Source organism: Microcaecilia unicolor, chromosome 1 (assembly GCF_901765095.1).
Source record: "Microcaecilia unicolor chromosome 1, aMicUni1.1, whole genome shotgun sequence".
NCBI classification, from domain to species: Eukaryota; Metazoa; Chordata; class Amphibia; order Gymnophiona; family Siphonopidae; genus Microcaecilia; species Microcaecilia unicolor.
The window spans coordinates 169,872,796-169,897,968 of record NC_044031.1 but is presented as its reverse complement, the minus strand read 5'-3'; the positions used below and the strand labels follow the sequence as shown (position 1 = coordinate 169,897,968).

The 25,173-nt window shown below is 44.4% G+C and overlaps 1 protein-coding gene across 1 annotated transcript in view; it reads right to left on the bottom strand.

Moving 5' to 3' along the window:
* TAX1BP1 (Tax1 binding protein 1) overlaps positions 1 to 24,671 on the bottom strand; it is a 215,165-nt gene extending 190,494 nt beyond the window's left edge. The window contains 2 exon segments of the mRNA XM_030202462.1: positions 3,991 to 4,171; positions 24,552 to 24,671. Of these exon segments, the coding sequence (XP_030058322.1) occupies positions 3,991 to 4,164 (174 nt within the window). The 5' untranslated portion in view covers positions 4,165 to 4,171; positions 24,552 to 24,671.
* Positions 24,672 to 25,173: the final 502 nt, after the last annotated feature.

The window sequence follows — 25,173 nt, the reverse complement described above, 5'->3', positions numbered from 1 at the left end:
CTTCGCCTCTGCAGGGGACCAGAGCCCCTGTGCTGTCCTTCCCAGGCAGTGGGCTCCCCAGCCCGTCAAACAGGCGTCTGTCGTGACGACAACCCACTCCGGGGTCGTGAGAGGCATTCCTGCGGACAGCTTGTCTGGCCTCAGCCACCAACTCAGCGCCTTGCGCACCGCTGGCTCCAAGGGAAGGCGTACAGCGTAATCCTCCGAAACTGGAGTCCACCACCGCAGAAGAGAGTGCTGTAGTGGTCTCATATGGGCCCTGGCCCAGGGCACTACCTCCATCGTAGCCGTCATGGAGCCCAACAGCTGCACATAGTCCCAAGCCCGAAGAGTCGAGGATGCTAGGAACTCGAACCCGAAGTGGAGGAGTGGCCTAGTGGTTAGGATGGTGGACTTTGGTCCTGGGGAACTGAGGAACTGAGTTCGATTCCCAGCACAGGCAGCTCCTTGTGACTCTGGGCAAGACACTTAACCCTCCATTGCCTGCCACATTGAGCCTGCCATGAGTGGGAAAGCACGGGGGTACAAATGTAACAAAACAAAAAAAAAAAAAAAACTGGTCCACCTGGGCCCGAAGCTTGACGCTCCGGTTGTCTGGCAGGAACACTCTGCCCACTTGGGTGTCGACTCGAACTCCCAGATACTCCAGGGACTGAGTCAGGCGCAGCTGACTTTTCTCCCAGTTGACGATCCATCCCAGGGAGCTCAGAAGAGCAATAACCCTGTCCGTAGCTCTCCCATACTCTGCATAAGAGGGGGCTCGAATCAGCCAGTCATCCAGATAGGGATGGACTTGCACTCCTTCCTTGCAAAGGAAAGCCGTGATGACCACTATTACTTTGGAGAAGGTCCGCGGAGCAGTAGCCAACCCGAACGGGAGGGCTCTGAACTGGAAGTGTTGGCCCAGGACTGCAAAACACAGGAAGCGCTGATGAGGCGGCCAGATGGGAATATGTAAGTAAGCTTCCTTGATGTCCAAAAATGCCAGGAATTCTCCTTTTTTTCACCGCAGCTATTACAGAGCGGAGAGTCTCCATCTGGAAGTGCCGTATTTTCAAGGCCCGATTGACTCCCTTGAGGTCAAGAATAGGTCGAACAGAACCTCCCTTCTTTGGCACCACAAATGGAGTAACGTCCCTTGCCAAGTTGATCTACTGGCATTGGGACCACCGCGCCCAGGCGGATCAGGTTGTCTAAAGTCTGCTGCACTGCCGCTGCTTTGACTGAAGACTTGCAGGGAGAGTTTACGAACCCGTCTCTCAAGGGCCGGCAGAACTTCAACTTGTAGCCGTCTCTCATGACTTCCAGAACCCAAGCGTCTAAAGTTATCCTGGTCCACTCTCCCAGAAACAAGGATAGCCTTCCTCCTATCTGCTCTGGGCCATGGACCAGGGCCCCGTCATTGGGTACTTGACCCTGGGGGAGGGCCGGAGGATGAACCTCCGGGACGGCGGTCCCTGCGAAAGGAATGCTGCTTGGGGAGAAGTTCCGCTTGAAGGAAGAGGAGGAAGAGGAGGTCGACTTGCCCGGGCGATACCGGCGGGCTTCCTGAAATCGACCCTTGGAGGAACCAGGGCGAGCACTGCCGGCCCGTGCCCTGACCTCCGGCAACCTCTTGCCCTTAGACGTGCCAAGCTCCGTCACGATCTTGTCCAGCTCGGCCCCAAAGAGCAGCTTGCCTTTAAAAGGCAACTTGGCTAGGTGAGATTTTGAGGCATGGTCAGCCGACCAGTGCTTAAGCCATAGCCACCGCCGAGCCGAGACTGTCTGAGCCATACCTTTAGCCGAGGCTCTCAAGACATCGTACAGCAAGTCTGCTAAGTAGGCCAAGCCCAATTCCAGGGCTGGCCAATCCGCCCTCAAGGACGAATTCGAGGGGCAAGTCCGCAGCAAAACAGTCAGGCATGCCCTGACCACATAGGAGCCGCAAACCGAGGCTTGCAAACTCAGGGCGGCCGCCTCAAAGGCCAAATTTAAGGCCGCCTCCAATCTCCTGTCCTGAGCGTTCTTCAGGGCAGTGCCACCTTCCACCGGCAGAGCCGTCCTCTTAGTCACCGCAGTGATTAAAGAGTCCACTGTAGGCCAGAGAAAGGCCTCCCGTTCACCCTCAGGCAGAGGGTACAGACGGGACATGGCCCTGACTACTTTAAGGCTCGCTTCAGGGGCATCCCATTGAGCCGAAATCAAAGTCTGCATGGCTTCATGAACGTGGAAGGTTCTAGGCGGGCACTTAGTTCCCAGCATAATGGCAGAGCCAACTGAGGCTGAGAGAGGGCCTTCCTCCGGAGAGGAAATTTTCAAAATGCTCATGGCCTGCACTAACAGGTTGGGCAAATCCTCTGAGCGAAAAAGCAGAGAGGTCATCCGCTCCATCCGAGCGAGGATCAGTCTCCTCCATAGAATCCGCTAAGGACCTCTGGGAGAACTCAGACAAGCTGCCCTCATCCACATCAGAGGAGACAGAGTCCCCTAGGGCCTGGAGATCCACCCGAGGGCATTTGATCATAGAAGCCTCATCACCCTTATCAGACAGGCGAGCAGGGGCAACGTTTTGCATAAGAAAAGCCTGATGCAGCAGCAAAATGAACTCAGGGGAGAAACCCCCCAGTCTGTGCACTTCTACAGCTAGGCCACGGCCCTAGAGGCACTCTCAACCTGCGCTCCCAAGAGCGGCAAAGAGGCGTGCTGCGCATCCAAAATGGCGTCCGTTGCGACATTCCGCGAAGGAGCCGCGCGGGAAGAATGGCGCTTTAATTTTGCCGACTTTTTACCGTCGCCCGAGTCAAGGGCGACCATACTATTAACGTCTCCCACCTCGAGGGCGGCCCAAGAAGCCGTCCGAGCAGCGTGGTCGGCCACAACTGGGAGGGCGGCCAGCGGGGGATGGGTGCCTAAGGCGGGAAAAACCACCGCACCGGAGGAAAAACTGGAGAACTCTCCAGACTCCGAAAAGGCGCCCAAAAAAGGCGACTCTGCCTTCGGACCCCGGCTAGACGTGCATATGCATTCCGGGGAGCATCTTTTCACGCCGTTGCCATCCAACGACATTAGCCACGTGGAGACCGTTCGGGGAACCCCCTACCTGCTAGTAAAAGGTAAAATTACCTGCTTCTTGCTCCGAGCTGCAACGATTTGGAGTCCCAGTGAGCAGCTGCAAACAAGAGACGCTTTTCTCTCAAAGTCGTCTATTTTGCTGGGGGGTTTTTTTGTTTTTTTTTTTTAAACAGAGCCAGCGGGAGGGAGGAGAAAAGGAGGGACCTGGCACCACCAGGTTTACACTTGCTCACGAAGAGCCCTCAACCCCAGGTACTCAACAAAACCTAAACAATTAGGCTTGGAGACCTAGCCAGAGCTGCTGCTGTGTGTGACCACCACCTGCTGAGATAGAGAACATACTGAGGAGTTTCTGGCAGCACAGGACCACATATAGGGAGGCAAAAGGATTGCTCTCTATCTCCACCTGCTGGTAGATGGACACAACCCACCAGTCTATGGATTGATCTGCTTGATGATATGGAATATGCACTAAATCCATTAGCGCACCTTAGTAAAAGGAACCCTGTATTTGTAACAGTGTATTTTGGGTGGACCTGAGCCCAAATTGGGTGGGCACACAATTCCTTCCCCTATCAAATAAAAATATTTGAGCTGGCGGGGATCTGGAAGCTCAGTCTGCTGGAACAGGTTCTCCGGTGGCCAGAACAGGTCATTCTCATACTTGCTGCAGCTGAGGGCACTGTCCATGCACTACTGCTGCGTCAGCCTCCCCCCTTCCCCCCACAGCATATGCTCGGTTTTCATGCATGCTGCAACAAGTAGGGGAATGACCTGTTCCAGCTAGCGGGGCTTGGAGATCCCCACCAGCCATATCAAAGGAACCAGAATTTTGAGTGGGTACAGGCCCCATGGCTACTACAGTGCTTTGTAATCTGCATAATTATATATCATAGCAGCTACTAGCAAAATGAAAAGTAGCTGATGTTTACTCACCTTGAAAATGCCAACCCAATCCTTTTGGTGTGGGTGGATATACTGGGTCAAAGTGTAATGGCACTCAAGGGGAACATGGGGAAGATAACTTTTTGCAACGTTTTGAAAGATCACATGTGCAAAGTTGGAGGTCTGCATTGTATGGGCTGGAGATGGAACCTCTTCCAATGACATTGTAAGCCTGTAATATAAACAGAAGAATTATAGACCATTCCCACTATACCTCATTTCTTTTCACTTTAATCATCCTCAGAAAGGCTACACCTTTTACTCACTCGAATTTGAATCTCAGAAATCCATCATTTATAGCCTTTAATGTTTCCTATTATTCACCTCTACAAGCAAAGCACAGAAGACAGAACTGGATTCAGACCTCAAAAGAGAATATTCTACTACTGTACTCTGACCAACCAATAAGTGTCCTCTTCAGTGCAATACCTGACCTTGCTATCTCAGGGGGCTGTTACTATATATCTTTACATAAAATTTAGTCATAAAATATTGATATACTAAGAATCACATAAAATAATGAAAAAAAAAAACCTACATCACGTAAGAGGGCAGACTGAGGAAATACAGTGAAAGAGATGGGGAAAGAGAAAGGGCCGAGAAGTAAAATATAATGAACGTAGTGGGAGGACGGGACAGTGGACTTAAGATTGACCACACATGCTAAAGGTTTGACTGAAAAGCAATGGCACTCAAGGGGAACTTTTGAATGAGATAAGAAGATTCAGTTTTAATCGCACTTTGTGGTGTTCCAGGGTTTAGGTCCTGCATAGGCAAATGCTGTTTCCCTGGTTTATGTCCAAATGTAAACAGGAGGAATGAGGACGTTTTAGAAGTGCATTCTGAAAGGACCGAAGTGTACAGGTGGGAGTGTAGGGGACTAGCAAATTGGCAATGTAATCTAGAGCCAAAGGATGAAGACCTTTGTACACCAGTCAGTAATTTAAATTGTATGCAGGTGTAAACTGGAAGCCTGAGGCAGATAACATACAACAAACAGGGTTAAGCAAGGGTATGAAAATCAAATCAACAAGAAGTTTTACAGCTGTGGATTGCAATCTATTTTGAGGAGGAAGAGAAGGCATCCCAAAATAAGGAACTGCAATAATCTAAATGTGTAATGACTAGAGAAAGAATAAGCATTCAGATACATGCTATAGGCAAACAGGGTCTAACTGAAGGAAATGGGTTGTAACGCAAAGAAAGAGGATTGTACTACTACTACTACAAATCATTACTACTTTATCTATGTGCCATTTAAATGTTTGTTTGTTTTGGGGGAGGGGTTAAATAAAAAACTACACCTAGAATCCTGACCCTGTCTGAATTATTTAAGGTGTGTTCCATAATGATGGGTACCAGAAGAACTAACAAAATGGGTTTGGAAACTAGATGGATTCACATTTAAGCACATTAAGGAATAGTATGTCATCACTGAGACAAGATGATACTTGATCTAAACAGCAATTGGAGTGTCAATATCAGTAAAACTGTAGACAATTTGAATATCGTCTGCATGCCAGCATGCACTATAGCCATACGACAATTAAAATCAGCTGATAAATTAAATTATTAAATAAATGGGGGCAAGGATAGACCCTTAATGCACCCTGCATTGTGAAAAATATTTTAGTTGAGATGGCATTCTTAATAATTTCACTAATTTACGTATTTTTAAACAAGTTGACCATGTGACATGTATTTGCCAATGAGGATGCAACTATCCTAAAAACCTTTTCAACTTATTACACTCTAATTATTAACCAACAATACAGATACTAATATCTTATCAAATATTATATTACTTCAAAACTAGCTATAGAAAAGAATAGAATCTTAGAAACAAAAACAACACTCTCCTCTTCCAAAACTGTTTGTAGGTGAAGTGTTGATCATAAAATTGTATTTATTTCTACGTATACCCTGCTATTTCAATGCAAGCTTAAACTGGTACAATGGCTGACTCCTGCAGCAATGCTGAAGGACATTAAAAGAAGAGTTTTCACTTGCTTAGCATGCAATAGCAAAATGGGATATTTCAGAAAGTATGCCTCTGCACCTCAGTTTCAGCCTTCAAAGTATCCTGCTGTTTGAAGTGAAGCTGTAGCATTATGATAAGGACCTCTACCCTGATGCAGTGTTTGAAACCTGGCCATGTTGACAGAGGGTCTGATTTGTAACAGGAATTGAATATTTTTGAAAGCTAAGTAATTAATTTGATTTTTAACGAACGTTATGCAAAAAATTGAAAAAATAAATAAATAAGAAATGGGCAGCAATGCATTAGAAAATGTTACATGTATTTGGCTAGACATCATTTTGAGGATTCAAAAACATTTATTCAAAAAAGTGTATTTATGATTAAGGTTATCAAGAACGGTGACTGACTAATTACCTTTGGCTGCTGGGATTTTATGGATTAAACATTACTGATCGCCCCTTGTCCTTTCAAGTGGATTCAAAGTATCCTAGACATTTATTGACAGCACCAATCTTCATTGTTTGTCTCTTGTTTTAAATCTCTGGTGAACATCTCCAATTAGATTACATAGGGCCAGATGCACTAAACTTAACGAGCCATTAACAAGTCATTAACGAGCTAGTAAACCATGGCATGCACTAAATGCTTCTCCGAGCCATTTTCCGATCATGGTAGCACCTAACGAAAACGGAATGCAGATGAGCAAATTAGTATTATAATGTGTAGAAATCGTATTGTAATGAGATGCACTACGGTTTACCGATTGCCTAACTGTGAAAAATCTAACGGGAGGTCTGTACACCTCTCGTTGGGGCTGCGCAGCCTCTAAAAACTTCTATAAATGTAACCACAAAAAAAAAAAAATCAGGAAAAAAAATGTCCAAGCGCTCATCAGGGCCGTCCTTCTAAAGCGCCTAACATGGACGTCCTTCACTGAAACTATTAAAAAAAAAAAAAAAAAAAAAAGGACGGCCCTGACAAGCAATTGGACGTTTATCCCCAAATTTTTTTTTGTGATGGGTGTTCTGCTGTGAGGACGTCCAAATTAAAAAACTATTTGGACGTCCCTTTCAATTATGCCCCACTCCAGGTCTCTCTCCGCCAATCACAGCGCGTTTAGCTGACACCGGTGAGCGCTAAACGCGCTGTGATTGGCAGAGAGAGACCTGAAGTGGGGCATAATCGAAAGGGACGTCCAAATAGTTTTTTTATTTGGACGTCCTCGCAGAAGAACACCCATCACAAAAAAATCTGGGCAATAACGTCCAATTGCTCGTCAGGGCCGTCCTTTTTTTTATATATGTTTCAGTGAAAGGACGTCCATGTTAGGCGTCCTCGCTCGTCCCAATGCCGGTGGTGGTAATTTGCAACTCTCAACCCCCAGAGCCGCGCGTTCCCGGGGAGGAGGGTCTGCACGGTCAGCCGCAATCCACCCCCTTCTTCCGAGAGTGGGGCGGCAGGGATCACCGGCTGTATCAGCGGCTGCAGTTTGCGCTCCGGCCTGCGGCTCTAACAAGTGCTCATCAGGGACGTCCTTGGCATGTGCAGAACAACAAGCATAACGCTTGGCTGCTCTGCGCATGCTCGACCAGCCAACTGGCCGACTATTTTCCGAGGAAATAGAAAATGCAAGTGAGCTACAATGAGCATCTCATTTGCATTCCATTTCCTTGATGCATGGCCGTTCCCTACTGATTCGCTATGGAATTGGTTAGGGAACGGCTCTTCGAAGGACTTTAGTGCATCTAGCCCTTAGTGTACAGTTCCATGGCTTTATTTCTACCAGACAAGGGTATAGATACCATTGAGTGAACTTGGAAAAATGCCCAGGGCTGCCCAATGGCAGGGGCCACCTGAAGCTGCCATTAGATCCATTCCAGGAGTCGTCCATTTGGCACAAATCTGAAGAAAAACTTCTTCTGCCAGTTCCCATTCCACCGGGTCAATTTGATGCCTACTGAGAAAATCAGCTTGCATGTTGCTCTGACCTGCTATGTGAGCTGCCGACAGAAGCTGCAGGTGTAGCTCAGCCCAGTGGCAAATCTGAGCGGACTCCGCAGCCAGGGCCCTGCACTGAGTGCCTCCCTGACGATTTATGTATGCCACCGCTATCGTGTTGTCTGACAGAACCCGGACAGCAAGCCCCTTCAGAGTCTTTTGAAAGGCCATAAGAGCCTGGAATATCGCTCTCAGCTCCAAGCGATTGATGGACCACCCCGCTTCCACGGGTGTCCACAGACCCTGAGAATAGTTTCCCTGGCAATGCGCTCCCCAGCCTAGAAGGCTGTCATCTGTTATTATCAGGCACCAAGATACAACCCATCAGTTAATGGATTCATCTGCTACTGATGACAAGGAAGGTGTCATTGTTGACAATACATTGAAACCCTCTGCTCAGTGTGCAGCAGTGGTGAAGAAAGCAAATAGAATGTTAGGAATTATTAGGAAAAGAATGGAAAACAAAAATGAGGATGTTATAATCACTCCATGGTGCAACCACACTTTGAATAATGTGTGCAATTCTGGTCACCGCATCTCAAAAAAGATATAGTGGAATTAGAAAAGGTACAGAGAAGGGCAACAAAAACAATAAAGCAGATAGAACAACGTCCCTATGAGGAAAGGCTGAAGCGGCTAGGGACCTTCAGCTTGGAGAAGAGACGGCTGAGGGGAGATATGATAGAGGTCTATAAAATGATGAGTGGAATGGAATGGGTAGATGTGAATCACCTATTTACTTTTTCCAAAAATACTAGGAGGACTAGGTGGCACACAAAGTAGTAAATTTAAAATTAATCAGAGAAAATATTTCTTCACTCAACATGTAATTAATCTTTGGAATTCGTTGCCAGATGTGGTTAAAGAAGTTAGCTTAGCAGGGTTTAAAAAAGGTTTGGATAACTTCCTAAAAGAAAAGTCCATAAGCCATTATTAAGATGGAATTCAGGAAAATCCACTGCTTATTTCTAAAATAAGCAGCATAAAATCTATTGTAATGGCACTCCCTCACAGTATCAGAGCCACCTTAAACCCGCCCAAGGGGGGTGGTGAAGTGACATGGAAGGGGTGAAGCCAGGAGGGCATGGTCCAGAAGTATATAAGCTGAAGCCATAGCTAGGTTAAGGCGGCCTAGTACTGTCTTGGGATCTTGCCAGGTACTTGTGAACTGGATTGGTCATTGTTGGAAACAGGATGCTGGGCTTGATGGACCTTTGGTTTGTCCCAATATGGCAACGCCTGTTCTCATGTTCCCAGTTTGAGAAAAAAATTTGCTAATTATGAGTGTCCCTTATGCTAATATTTCAAGACGACTAATCAAAAATATATGAAACTAAATATCAATAAATTCTATGTAGTAAGTAATTGATCCCTGAAAAAAATATTACATTTAACAGACTAGGCTACTAATTTTGTATGAAAATATTAAATTAGTAGCCCACTCAGTGAGCATATAGGAATAAACAAGCTCCATGGCATGAGGTAAGATAAACAGAACATAAACTGGGTGAAAAGTTCAATAAAATTGTTCTTCAAAGCTGTGTACACTTGGGTTATTACTGTCTAGGCACACCCTTCCAGTAACGTCCCCACATTTGCAGGCAAAGCAAAGATTGGTAAATATTTAACAAGTGATCATATATTTAGACTCCTCTGCAGAGCATTCAAAATATGTTCTTGCCTGTTTTTCAAGCTAACCAGAACACTAAAAAGACTTTGAATATCATCGGCTCAGAAAAGGCTGAATAGAACTGGAGAGGGGTTGGTAAAAGCATTTAAATAAATTACAAAAATACAGAACTGCATATATTGTAGTAACCATATTTTCACTATTAATGAGACATTAAAAACACACCCAAAAACATTTTTAAAGCTATTTTCAATAATCACCTTCTATGATTAGAATATTAACACAAATATTACTTAATGAAAAAAAATCATCCGATTTGAAGAGACAGGAGTTTCATATCTGTCATCAAAAACTTCAATCCAGTAAAAATGAGACAATCACAGACCCTGGTCTCCTGTGGCAGATAACATTGCATTATTCTATGCAACACTCGCATACATTTGTAGACGAGCACACTGATGCACACAGAAAAGCCAATTTCTCTTTCTTAAAATCTTTCAAAGTTGTACATGCTTCATTAAAAATCTTTTTACATTTGTGATATAATTAGAAACAAAAACTTCAGAAATATTCTCCCCATTTACTTTTCATTCCTTATTTTCACTCCCCCATTATTTTTTCATCGTCTCTTTCCTCTCATCTAAATCTGCTCCCTACAGCTATCCTCCACTACTTCCCTTCATCCCTCTGTCCCCTCCTCATCTACCCCCTCAAGCCCACCACTATCACTGCCTAAAATGCATACTTCTTGCTGTTGGAGCCATATGATTGTGCTTATTTTAACACATACAGTAAGGAGAGACACAAAACAGCAGCCCTGGAAGAAAGAGAGATGCAGAGGTGCAAGAGAAAAGCAGTTTGTCACTTATTCATCAGCCAGAAACAAATTTGTATAGCCACTTCAAACTAGGGAACTTGGCCATGAGATAAACATGTTCATTTGATAAGATCACAGACATATTAACCAAAGTCATGAAGAAAAAAAATGCCTGAAAGAAGTATAAGAAACATGTATGCAATACCCTAGCCCGATTCTTACAAAATCTTTTTGAAGCCCCTGATGGTGTAGATAGCATAAAGACAGATCTAGCAAAACCGAAAGAGTGGTCTAGAATTTGGCAGCTAAAATATGATGCTAAAAAATTAAGGGTCATGCATCTGGGCTGCAAAAACCCAAAGGATCAGTACAGTATAAGGGGTGAAGTACTTCTATGTACAAAAGAGGGGTGAGACTTCAGGAGTGATCATAGCTGATGGTCTAAAGCTGGCCAAACAGGTAGAAAAGTGAGGACTTCCGGTGACGTCACGATCAGCAATGGCGATCTGAAGACGGAGCTCCCGGTTGCCAGCTGAAAAACTAGCTAAAAAATAGAGTCACCGCGGCCCGAAGCGAAAAGCAAGTAGCAGTGCGGGCAGTGAAAGGAACGTGAGCTTACAAATGGCGAACTCGAAGCTCAAGACGGCAGATTTAACTGCATTCGGATTCCGCCAGCGGGACCACGTGGCAGGGAAACAGGCCGACGATCAGGGCGGCCAGGGAAGCTCTGTAAACCCGCGTTCTCCAAACGCTCAGAGAGCACACGACGAAAATAGTGAGAGCGAGATAGCGACAGATAAATGGGAGCAATTAAGCACGTGGTTGCTAGATATAAAAAAGGACATCAAAGAGATGCGGCGAGATTTTGCACAACTAAGTGCGGACCTAAGAGAAGAGATTAAAGACTTGGGGAACCGAGTCAATGAGACGGAGGCTGGACTAGAGGAGCATGCAGAAACTCTGACAATGGTCGAACAACAAATTACGGACCAACAAGCAGACATGAAATTTCTCACGGACAAGGTGGAAGACCTTGAAAATAGAAGTCGGCGATCCAATATCCGGGTGCGGGGCCTACCGGAGTTACCAGAATTTAACAACTGCGAGAAGGTAGTGCAAGATATAGCAGCCCACCTTTTATCTTCCCCGGATCATACAATAGCGCCAGACACAATCCGGATAGAGCGCGCACATCGGGCACTAGGATCAAGAAAGGCCAATGTCCCTAAAGACATAGTGGCCTGCTTTACAGAGTTTAAAATCAAAGAGGAGATCATGCGTCAAGCGAGAGCAGCTAGTCCTATCACATGGGAGACATACCCCATTGAACTGTTCCAGGATCTGGCGGCCACCACTTTAAAGAGACGAGGAGCTTTGCGCCCACTAACGGAAAAGCTTCGAGAAGAGGGCATTAAATATAAATGGCAACACCCATTTGCCCTAGTGTTTTATAAAGAGGGCAAACAGCGCCGGGTGATATCGCCTGAGGAGGCCCAAGAATTTTTGGGGCAGGATAAGTCGGGAACAGAGACCATCATACGAAGATCGACAGGCCCCCCAAGACAGAATAAGCAGAAATGGCAGCGAGTATCGCAGGGGCGGGGACGGCTGAGACGCCAGGCATCAGATCGTACACTGGCAGCTGGAAAAGGCCCATGAGAAAAAAGAAAAAAAAAAACATCCCATTTTGGAATATAAAATCTACAGGATAAAGACCTGCCCACCTAGAAAACCGGGCCAAGCGGAACTTTATTAGTATACGACAAAAGCCTTGAGCAACTGAGCAGGCTAGTAACGAATAAGGAAACGGAAGTCCACATCCTTATAGGCATGCCCTCACAGGAGAGGGGGGCATGTTATTTCAGGTTATGGGGGGGGAGGGGGGATAAGGGGAAATGGTGGTGGATATATAGCAAACTGTTTATGTGGTATTGGGTGATAAGATGTTAAAATGTGTAACCTTTAATGTGCGGGGTCTCAATTCGCCTATGAAGCGCCAGCTAGCATTCAAAGAAATGGTACGCCTGCGAGCTGACATGGTGCTCTGGCAGGAGACACATCTAAAAAAATGTCATGAAAAGCTGGTGTGTCATAAGCAATACCCCACTATATTGTTCTCATGGAGTATGGATAACTCGAAACAGAGAGGGGTATTGATAGCGCTGTCGGGGTCTCTCCCATGGCAGGTACACCGTACCATAACAGATAAAGAGGGTAGATTTCTGATGATATTAATCTCATTGTTTAATGTTCAGTATACAATTGTGAACCTGTATGCACCAAACACAGGACAGGGAATGTTCATCGAGGAAGTAGAACAAAAATTGCAAAGACATCAACAGGGGCATCTTTTGCTAGGAGGAGATTTTAATGTCACGATACACCCCCCATTAGATAACTCTGCGGGCCAGGCAGTGTATGCTAAATTAGAAAGGGATTCCTGGCAAGGTGGGGACTGATGGACCTATGGCGGGCTAAACACGGGGAGGAGCGAGACTATACCTACTACTCTTCCAAATATGGGTCATATTCCAGAATAGATGGATGGATGGGAGATGTGGCAATTGCAAACAAGGTGCATGAGACACATATTGAACCACGCATCTGGTCGGATCATGCCCCGGTGGTATTAGAATTACACACAGGAACACGGCAGGTAGGCACACGATATTGGAGATTAAATGAGGCAATCCTACTAGACACTAAAAATATCCCAATGATAGAAAAATATATCAAGGAATACCTTGAATTTAACGATGTAGGAGAGACCCTCCCGGAACACTTGTGGGAGGGCCTCAAAGCAGTCCTACGTGGACAACTGATTGCATTGGGGGCACATATAACTAAGACACGAATAGAGCAGGAAGATAACATCAGAGCAGAGATACTAAGATTGGAACAGGAACACAAAAAAGACCCCAAAGATACCCAGAGACAGGCAAAAATACAGGAGTTGCGATCCAAACTTAACGAACTACAACTGGCAGAACTAGCTGCCAAACTGCAAATGACACAACAAGAATATTTTGAATTTGGAGATAAGGCAGGCAGACTGCTAGCATGCAAACTCAAAAAGTTAGCGCAACGAAACCATATAGGAAGTATACAAATAGCAGGGGGGAACACAGTCACACAGGTGGAGCAAGTTCAAGAGGCATTCCTTGAATATTATACAACTTTATATGGATCAGAACAGACCCTAGAGGAAGACAGAATGGAGCAATACCTGCGAGAAGCGGATCTCCCGCGGGTGGGGAAGAAGGGGTCTGAACAGATGTCCGCCCCCATCTCATTAGAGGAGATCATGTGGGCCATAACAGATATGGCGAGTGGTAAAGCCCCAGGCCCAGATGGGTTTCCCCCCAGATTTTATAAAATGTATAGTAAACTCCTAGCACCAGTTTTACAGAGAGTGTTTAATGCACTGGCTGACTCGCAGGAATTACCTTATACCTGGAGATTGGCAGCGATAACCCTATTACCAAAGCCAGGGAAAAACCCACAGCTATGTAGCTCTTACAGGCCGATCTCGCTCCTGAACGTAGATTACAAGATATTCACAAAACTCCTGGCCCGCAGATTACAAAAACAGATACCAGATATAGTACATGAAGATCAGGCGGGGTTCATAGCGGGACGCCAGACGTTTGATAATATCAGATGCCTGATGCATGTCATCCAACAGGTGAGAGACGACCAGACCCCAGCGATATTGCTTTCGATTGATGCAGAAAAGGCATTTGATCGTGTGGACTGGTCGTTTCTGTTCACGGTGCTACAGTGGATAGGGATAGAAGGGAGGTATCTGAAATGGTTACAGCTACTATATCAGGCCCCACTGGCAACATTAAAAATTAATGGGATGTACACAAAAACATTTAAATTACAACGAGGGACTAGACAGGGATGTGCGCTGTCTCCACTCCTTTTTGCTCTATCTTTAGAACCTTTAGCCTGTATGCTTCGAAAGGATCAGGAGGTAAGGGGAGTGGTGAGAGGCTGGAGGGAACATAAACTGATGCTGTTTGCCGATGATATATTGCTGACTATTACGAAACCAGACACATCGGTGAAGAGGGTAGTGGAACATCTCACGCAATATGAACAATTATCAGGATTTAAGCCTAACTTGGAGAAATCAACTTTTTTAAATCTCACAGTGCCTCCCACTGAGCTGTCGACTCTTCAGACAGAGTTCCCCTTTGTGTGGGCGAGCAAATCTATTAAATACGTAGGTATTCAGATAACGCCGCAGTTAGAGGGGCTCTTTGCAGCTAACTTCCCCCAGAAAGCAGAAGAGCTATTTAGAGAGTTGGATAGATGGGAAGGGCTTAATGTATCCTGGAAAGGGCATATAAACGCCATCAAGATGATGCTACTCCCAAAACTATTATATCTATTTATGGCAATCCCGATACCAATTCCTACTAGTTTTTTTGCAAACCTGAATCGCAAAATGTTTACATACATATGGAGGAAATGTCCACTAACAGTGAGACGCTCAATGATGTTTCAAACATGGGAGAGAGGAGGTATGGGGGTCCCTAATTTATATCTGTATTACCAGGCGGCCCAAATTTGCGTTCTGGCGGAGTGGGCCCCTGGGGCATCCAAGAAATGGCTTCACTGGGAGAGAGCCTGGCTAGGTAGACGTGAAATAGAGGATATTCTGTGGATTCCAGGGGATGAGCTGGTGCCTATAATCAAAAAAATGCCCCTAGGGTTGAGACACTCTATGTGGACATGGTACCAATTGAGAAGGCGGCTGTTTCCGGAGAGGCGATATTATCGGCAAACAGCAATACGTTGGGCAAAGGGATTTCCCTTGGGGAGAACCGAGAAAGTGTTCGATACATGGGCTCAAGCGGGGTTGCGCACGCTGGGTCAGCTATGGAAAGATGGGGTAATGATACACTTTACAGACCTGCAGGAGGAATATGGCCTGGGGGAGACAGATCTTACATATTACTGCAACCTGCGCAGCTTCATTAAAAAGAAAGCGCAAGATGAGTTGGACCTAGCTGAAACAGCCCTAGAACTAGCGATAAATAGAGGGGGAGGCAGGGGAGGAATCACCAGGATATATTTAGCCTTGTTGGGAAGGACAGATCCTCAGGTACTTTACCAAGCTAAATGGGAGAAGGTGCTACAAACCACCTACCCTGAAACAATATGGAAGGGGAATTATAAATATTTGCTTAAGCCATCCCTGGCTCAAACGGTAAATGAAAATGGTTTTAAGATGTTTTATTGGTGGTACTACACCCCCGACCGGCTACAAAAGCTGTACCCAGAAATGTCGGGGCAATGCTGGCGGGAGTGTGGTCACAGAGGCACATTCTATCATATTTGGTGGTCCTGTGAGAAAGTTGAAATGTATTGGAAACATGTAATGCAACTGGTTAATACAGTTCTACAGAGGACACACTTATGGAAGGCAGAACACTGCCTACTACACTTCAGACCAGCAGCAATACCGAGCTGGCAGCATAGGTTGGCGATTCAATATTTTGTAGCGGCAAGACTGGGACTGGCTCGCGCCTGGTGGCAAGTGGAGCCACCATCACTTCAGGCGGTCAGTAGGAAAGTGGAGCCCCTCTATCGGATGTCAAAACTTAACAGCTATGCGAAGAGGATCCATGCTAGTCTTTAACAAAATTTGGACACTTTATGAACGTATAAGGAACAGCAGCACTCACCACCGGGATAGGGAGGGAAGGGAGGGAAACTACAGTCGGGGATAGGCATAGATTGATGTAAGAAGCAAGATGTCAATGTGTAGTTGAATATCTGTTAAGATGTATCTGTGAAACTTTAATAAAAAAATTAAAAAAAAAAAAAAAACAGGTAGAAAAGTGATGACAAAAGCCAGAAGGATGCTTGGGTGCACAACGAAAGGAATGGCCATCAGGAAAAAGGAAGTGAAAGGTGAGACCCCATTTAGAGTACTGTGTACAGTTCTGGAGACATCTTCAAAAGGAGATGAACAGGATGTAGTTGGTCCAGAGGGTGGGTACTAAAATGGTCAGTAGTCTCCATCATAAAGTGTATAGGGACAAAATATGATATACATTTAAATACTTCAGTGGCACAAATCCACAGGAGACAGGTCTCTTTCAAATGAAAGGAAGCTCGGGAATAAGGGGGCATGGGATGAAGGGGAAAGGAAATAGACTGATAAATAATCTATGGAAATACTTCTTTACGGACAGGGTGGTGGAACCATGAAATAGAGTCCCACTAGAGGTGTGGTGGAGACAAGACTGTATTCTAATTCAAGAAAGCATGGGGCAAATACATTGGATCTCTAAGGGAGAGACAGAGATAAAGGATGGTACAAGATCTCTGAAGGACAGGAAGATGGAAAAACTGTGTCTTACCCGATAATTTTCTTTCCTTTAGTCCTACCAGACCAGTCCAGAAAGAATGGGTTATGTCCGACAGAGAAAACAGTTCCAAGTAATCCGCTCCTTAAGGGTATCGTACAGCCTGGAATGTTCAGTATTTCGAATAGCCAAACAATGGTGACTGACATTTATAACAAAGAACAGTGACATTCACTAGGCAATCAAACCACTCGGTCTTAGCTGGAATAAGCAGTGTGGTGTACACTCAACTGGCAGAGATACTTCCTTAAGTCATGAGATGTGGCCTGAGAAGTCAGGTAGTGAGGTTTGTACACAGATGACATGATACGTACGACAAGGAAATGGAAAGGTGAAATGAAATCTGCAAAGAAATATCGCACAACGAAACGCACACAGATTTTTTTAAAGGGTTCTAGCGATGATCCAGAAAATTACAGACTAGCAAGCCTGACGTCAGTACCAGGTAAAATAGTTGAAACTACTACAAAGAATAGAATGATGGAACATGTAGACAAATATGGTTTAATGGGAGAGTCAGCATGGGTTCAGCCAAGGGAAGTCTTGCCTCATCAATTTGCTTCACTTCTTTGAAGGCATAAACAAACATGGATAAAAATGAGCCAGTTGATGTAGTGTATCTAGATTTTCAGAAAGCTTTTGACAAAGTTCCTCATGAGAGACTCCTGAGAAAATGAAAAAGTCATGGGATAGGAGGCAATGTCCTTCCGTGGATTAGGAATTGGTTATTGGACAAAAAACAGAGGGTAGGGTTAAATAGTAATTTCGCTCAATGGAGGAGGGTGAATAGTGGAGTGCCGCAGGGATCAGTATTGGGACCGATGCTATTTAAAATATTTATAAACGATCTGGAAATGGGAATGACAAGTGAGGTGATTAAATCTGCAGATGACACAAAACTACTGAAGATTGTTAAAACACATGCGGACTGTAAAAAAATATGCAAAGTGATGCACATTGGAAAGGTTTAGTTGATTTCTTCTTGAGGTCATATGTTCCCAAAATTGAATCATATGTCTTATGAATTGTTGCCATATTTTATAAAGATCTTTAAAGTCCAACTCTGTATTTTGCCCAACAAATCAATGATTTTATTTACAATATCTTTATTAAATCACCAACAGGGCATACATTGTAATGAAAACCAGAACATGGCTTCTGACAACCATCATACCGAACAGTGCAATAAACAAGGTGATATTAATATGAAAGAATAACACCCCTCAATCTGAGACCTCCTCCCCCAAACCCCTTCCCCCCCATGAGTATGCTGTAAATTAACATACAAAAATACACAACAGATCACCCCTACCCTCTCCCCCCTTCCATAACACAAAAAGGGCCCCACCTGAAGAAATAAATAGCCTGCCACATCTCCAATGTATTCAGAAATTGAGAGCAGAGTCTCATAGATAATGTACTCAGGGTGTCCACAACTTAAAAAAAATCTTTGTTCAGCCTTAAGCTCTCTAGTGTCCATGGTATGTTTCTCTATGAGCAAATGTTTGTGCATCTGGTTCCTCCAGAAACAGCATTCTGCAATTAACGTAGCTTTAAGGAGGAACAAAGTTGAAATCTGCGTATCCTCTACAACATATATGATCCAGAAGATGGCAAGATGAAGACGCTTCCCAAGAATGATCATGCATGTGGCTAAGATGCAGCCACACAGACATTCAGAACTGGCCAATCGGAGGGCAATCCCAAATGCAATGTTTATATGTTGCATCCCTTTGAATGGGAGACCCATCTTTTTAGCCCGAGATGGATGGATATAGATGTGCATAAGAAATTTGTAATGCAATTCCTGAAGTTGGATGCTCTCTGCCAATTTAGGCCCTTCTTTCAAGCTAACCATACAATCATCCATGGAATGCTACCCAAAGTCCATTTATCCAGTACTGCTGATAGGGATGTCACACCAAGGGGCTTTTTCAGAACATAAAAATAGCCATACTGGATCAGACCAATGGTCCATATAGTCCAGTATCCTGTTTCCATCAGTGGCCAAGCCAGGTCATAAGTACCTGACAGAAACCCAAACCGTGGCAACACTCCATACTACAAATCCTAGGGCAAGCAGTTGTTTCCCATGTCTGTCTCAATAACAGACTATGGACTTTTCCTCCATGAATCTGTCCAAACCTTTTCTAAACCCAGATACGCTAACCGCCGTTACCACATCCTCCAGCAAAAAGTTCCAGAGCTTAACTATTCACTGAGCGAAAAAAATATTTCCTCCTATTTGTTTTTAAAGTATTTCCACGTAACTTCGAGTGTCCCCTAGTCTTTGTACTTTCAGAACAAGTTTTAAAAAAATCGATTTACTTCTACTCGTTCTACAGCACTCAGAATTTTGTAGACCTCAATCATATCTCCCCTCATCCATCTCTTTTCCAAGCTGAAGAGCCCTAACCGCCTTTCCTCATATGAGAGCCGTTCCATCCCCTTTATCATTTTGGTCGCTCTTCTTTGAACCTTTTCTAATTCAGCTATATCTTTTTTTGAGATATGGCGACCAGAACTGAACTAAAGGTGCAGACACACCATGGAGCGATACAAAGGCATTATAGTATTTTCAGTCTTATTCGCCATCCCTTTCCTAATAATTTCTAGCATCCTGCTTGCTCTTTTTTGGCAGCCGCCACCATACACTGAGCAGAAGATTTCAGCATATTATCTACAACTACACCCAGATCTTTTTCTTGAGCGCAGCAGACTTTGATCCGGGGGAACTGGATTTGATTCCCACTGCAACTCCTTGTGACTCTGGGCAAGTCACTTAACCCAGGTACAAATAAGTACCTGTATATACTACGTAAACCATTGCAAAAACCACAGGAAGGCAGTATAAGAAGTCCCTTTCCCTTTATTCAATACATTTGTGAGTGACATTGCTGAAGGATAAGAAGGGAAAAAGTTGGGGGGGGGGGGGGGGAGGTTTGCAGATTACATGAAAATTTGCAACAGCATGGAAACCCTAAAGGTAGACAACATGAGAAGTGATCTACAAAAGTAGAAGAATGGTCTAATGTTGGCAGATAAATATAAGGCAAAGAAATGCACAGTGATGCACGGGGTGTAGAAATCCAAAGGAGATGTATGTGATAGGGAAAGAAACTGATATGCATGGACAAAGAGAAGGCCCTTGGGGTGTTACTGTCTGAGCATCTCAAGATGACAAAACAATGTAGCAAGGCAGTGAACATGCCAGAAAGATGCTAGAATGCATAAAGAGGCAAACCCAGCGGAAGAAAGGAGGCGTTAATGCCCTATACCAGTGGTTCCCAAACCTGATCCTGGAGGCACCACCGCCAGTCAGGTTTTCAGGATATACATTTACACCATAGCTGCAGCTTCTACATACAGCCCAACAGTTGCTTCATTCTGCCCTGAGCTTGCCTAGAGTTCCCATGCCTAATGGCAAGATTTCAGAGCTACTGGAGAACCTTCTTGGAAGGAGGTCCAATCTTTTCAACTCCCCACCATGTAACATCACACTAGCACCTAGCTTGCTACAATTCAGAAAACTAACAAAAACCTTGACGCTTTGAAGCAGCCTTGGACTAGAAATTGAAAGAGAGCCCTACCTCTCTGGCTGCATTCTCTGCTCCCTAGAATTAATGCCTGAATACCCAGAACCAAGATCTAGACCCTAAGACATTGGTTCCCAAACCTGGTCCTGGAGGCACCCCAGCCATTTAGGTTTTCAGGATACCCACAACGAACATTTATGAGAGAGATTTGCATGCACTGTCTCCACTGACTCTGGGCAAGTCACTTAACCCTCCATTGCCCCAGGTACCAATAATTACCTGTATACAATATGTAAGCAGCATTGAGCCTGCCATGAGTGGGAACGCGCGGGGTACAAATGTAACAAAAACAAAACAAACACTGCATGCAAATCTCATGAATATTTGTTGTGGGTATCCTGAAAACCTGACTGGCTGGGGTGCCTCCAGGACCAGGTTTGGGAACCACTGCCCTAGAATTACAGAGAGCAAAAAAGGGATCACCTGGGACATTACCATTCCAACTAATAAGTGGCTCAATACAACAGTGAAGAAGGGGATTAGCCTAATATAGAGGCTGACCAAAACTGGGTTTCTTCCAATTTCAGCCAAAACTGCTACTGAAACTGTCTAACCACTTTTGGCTGAAGCCAAAACCAAAAACTAGCTAGTGTGAATGTGAACCAATGAGGTCTACTGAGTATTTGTCAGAGCTTGCAGTCAGTAGCCCAATTACCACCCTCCAGTCCAAGGAATTGGACGCACAGGCTGACAACTTCTCAACAAGTCTGGCACGTTTAGGTTCCCAAGTCAATGCAGATATAATTAAATATCCTCATGATTACCTTTTTATGTTTACCCAAACTGTGGGCAGTAACAAGAGAAAGTAGCACTGAGATGCTTCCCGTTTTGTATTTTGTTATAAAACTGAATAAAGACAAACATGTTACCAGCCTGATGCACAATTCAGAATAAAACAAAAAGAATTTTGATGTTACTGAATATGAGGACTATATGCTCTAAAAAATTAAAATCAAGGGCAAAACATTTCTCAAATTTTCTAATATATAAACTTCATTTCATTATATTATTTTCCTAACACTATAACTGACCAGTACTTGTATTTAAAAACCAATGACTACATGCTCCTCTCATAGAATCTAGCTTCTGCACATCACAAGTTTGATTAAGACACTGCATCTCCATCATACCCAACAGAGCCTGGAAACTCTTTAGAATCACCTAAATTGTATCCAAGCTAGAATATATGAAAGACTACATTTTATCTCCAAGGTAAGTAGCCTCCACACACATGGACCTCAACTAATGAAAACAAACTAAAAGCTACAGTACTTTTACAATGGCCGACTCTGCACCATATTTAGAGGGATAGCTAATGTCCCCACAGAGGCTGATTCCCAAGGAGCTTATCCCAAAGTTACAGGCTTAAATTCCTGCTAAACTTTTGTATCAAAAGCATTTATTTAGAGCACTCTATTTACCATATAATCTAGTACACAAGATCATAACTGCATTACTTGCATTGGGTTTTTTTTTTTTCTTTTCTTTAATGCGATTGCAAGGTAGTCGTGGGGAGGGGCTAATCTTTGCAATCCCTTGCCATCCAGTGGTGTAGTAAGGGAAGGAGCGATCCCCAGTCGTTCTTGCTCATGTAGCTCTATTCTCAAAACGACTGCTGTAACCTCTTGCGGCAGTCTTGCGAGATTGCCACTAGAGGTTATGGCAGCCATTTTGAGAGAACAGCCAGCATGGGTAGGAGCAACTGAGGATCATTCCTGTCATGACTACACCCCTTGACTGCCAGGGATTGTAAGACAGGCCTGGGGGGGGGGCACCTACAAGTGGGAAGACAACTCCTGTTCAGAGAAGGGGAAAGGAGACAAAACAGGACAAAGCACACATTTTTCCGCTTCCATCTAAAACACAAAGTCAGTTTTGGCCAAAACCATGGCTGTATCCTTTTGACAGAGACTGGGCAGAAAAAGGATTTTGGTCCAGTTTCAGCACTGTAACCAACAGAAATCAAACAAAATTAAAACATGGAAAAGAAAATAAGATGATACCTTTTTTATTGGACATAACTTAATACATTTCTTGATTAGCTTTCGAAGGTTGCCCTTCTTCATCAGATCAGAAATAAGCAAATGTGTTAGCTGACAGTGTAGTGACATACAATCCAGAGCTGGAAAAACTGAGGAAAATCATAAGAGATCTACAACCTTTGCTCCAGGAGGGTTAATTACTGAAGGAAATATTCCCATCCCCACCAGTACTGGCCTTCCGACAGCCACCCAACTTAAAACACAAGCTTATCAGAAGTAAACTGCCAACACAGACTGAAAGTGAACAGAAAGGCACACGTCCTTGTAATATATCTAGCTGCAAACTATGCCAAAACATTTCACAGAACCCACAGTCATGCACAAAGGAAAGATATTCAACATAAAGGAATCTTTCACATGCTCATCTTCCAATGTGGTATATATCATTCAGTGTAAAAAATGCAACGAAGGTTGTTATATTGGAGAAACAGGCCAGATGCTTAAGACAAGATTCAATTTACATAGACATCACATGAACAATACTGCCAGTAGGGCGTTGGGACAGCACTTTACAGAACCAGGACACCGTGCCAGTGATTTCACAGTGAGAATACTGAAAGGTAACTTTAAAACAATTCAGGAACATAAAACCTTTGAAATCAGAATGATTGAATATTTTGACACCCAACGGACAGGACTTAACAAGGATCTGGGTTTTCTAGCCCACTATAAACCATAAGTTGTATTTCACTGCTTATCACCCTCCCCTCCCCACAAACATCCTGCTAGACTATGGCATGCTTTGAAGTCCCCATACACATCTCCTACCCACCCTGCTAGACCATCTATGAAGGACTGGTATATACACTGTCTGCTAACACATTTGCTTATTTCTGATCTGATGAAGAAGGGCAACCTTCGAAAGCTAATCAAGAAATGTATTAAGTTATGTCCAATAAAAAAGGTATCATCTTATTTTCTTTTCCATGTTTTAATTTTGTTTGATTTCTATTGATTACCTTTAAGAGTGGACTAACACGGCTAACACACCTCTTTACTTAGCACTGTAATCAAAACCAAAATCCAGTCAGCCTAATTGTTTGAGCAGTAGGCTCAGAACCTCAAAGAATCAGGGTGCAAATCTCAGTGCTGCTCCTTGGGATCATGGACAAGTCACTTAACAATCCAGTGCCTAGGGTACAAACAACTGTAAGCCCTCAAGGGACAAATATCTACAGTACCTGAATATAATTTGCCTTGCGCAATTAATTACAAGGCATGAGCTAAATCCAAGAAAACTTTACACAATGGTAAAGAACACAAGAAAATGTGGCAGAAAGATAAAATATTATCTATTGTGCTTGGTGGCACAGGTTTAATTCAAAGCAGTTTCCAGAAATACTTATAAGTTATATCTTATGAATGCTGAAGGATGTGGTAACAGCAGTTAGTGTGTCCGGTTTTAAAGAGGGTTTGGACAAGCTCCTGGAGGAAAAGTCTATAATCTGTTATTGAGATGGACACAGAAAGCCACTGCTTGCCCCTGGATTGGTAGCATGGAATGTTGCTACTAATTGGGTTTCCGCCAAGTACTTATGACCTGGATTGGCCACTATTGGGAAGCCAGATGCTGGGCTAGATGGACCACTGGTCTGACCCAGTATGGCCATTCTTATGTCACAAGTAAACTCTCCTTAGCATGACCTCAGTATTAATGTAAACATTTAGCAGTGCATTTGAGAGACAGAGCTACCGGTCCGTGTGGCAGACCAGCGTTTTCGTTTATCTTTTACGTTTCTTACAGCGCCTCACACTTAGATGTTACTCCTCGGCTGCCTTCACACTCTCTTACGCATTCGAGACCGGTCTCCCCTCCCCGTAGTCTGTCATGTCTCCCTCTCTCTTCCGCTATCCTCCCTGTTCACGATCCAACACTTCTCCCTCAAAAAAAAAAAACCACAGCCCAAACTCATACCAGATATTGCCCACCAACAATCCCGCAGCTTTCCTTCTCCAGTGCCCCGTCCTCTATGACATAACTTCTCTTCCTCTAAGGCGCCCCGCCTTCCCGGAAATAGGAAGTTGCGTCAGAGGAGGGCGGGACACCAAAAACTGGAGTTTGCTCCTGTGAGAGTACACGACGAGCCTCTCGGTGATCATACCCAGGATTTTCAAGATGTCCAGGTATCGCGTCCTCCTCCGTTCAATAATTCAGCGCAGCTACACTTGCTTTCTGCCCGGCCAGATGCAGTGGGCTCACACTGACACATACACGAACCAATAGCGTCAGAGGTCACCTGCCCTATTGGCGCATGCGTGCGGAGATTTTTCCACATTCCAGTAGATCAGGTGATGATCTCCCCGTGCGTACTCTGCATAACGTGAGTCAGTGTCAACAAGGTTGAAGAACGCAGAAGGCATGACGTCAAAACGTTGAAGCCAATTAGGTAACTGTGTTTCTCCTCCGCACAACCGTCATCTAGTACACTCAAACAAAGCTAGCAAACCAATGAGCTGCTGCATCATTCTTTGTTGTTGTTGGCAGCATTTTTATTTAATCTCACTTATATTTTCAAACGTCCTGGCTTGTTCAGCATACGGATGTACACAGAGGAAGTGTTGGTTTCGCGTATGACTTGTAGCGCTATAGAATGATAAGTAGTAGTAGTTTCATCGGTTTGAGTACTATCAGTGGCGTAGCCAGAAGGCAGTTTTTGGGTGGGCCAGTGGGCAGGTTGGGTGGGCATGCTTTTCCTCTTCCCTTTCCCCCCCCCCCCAACCATG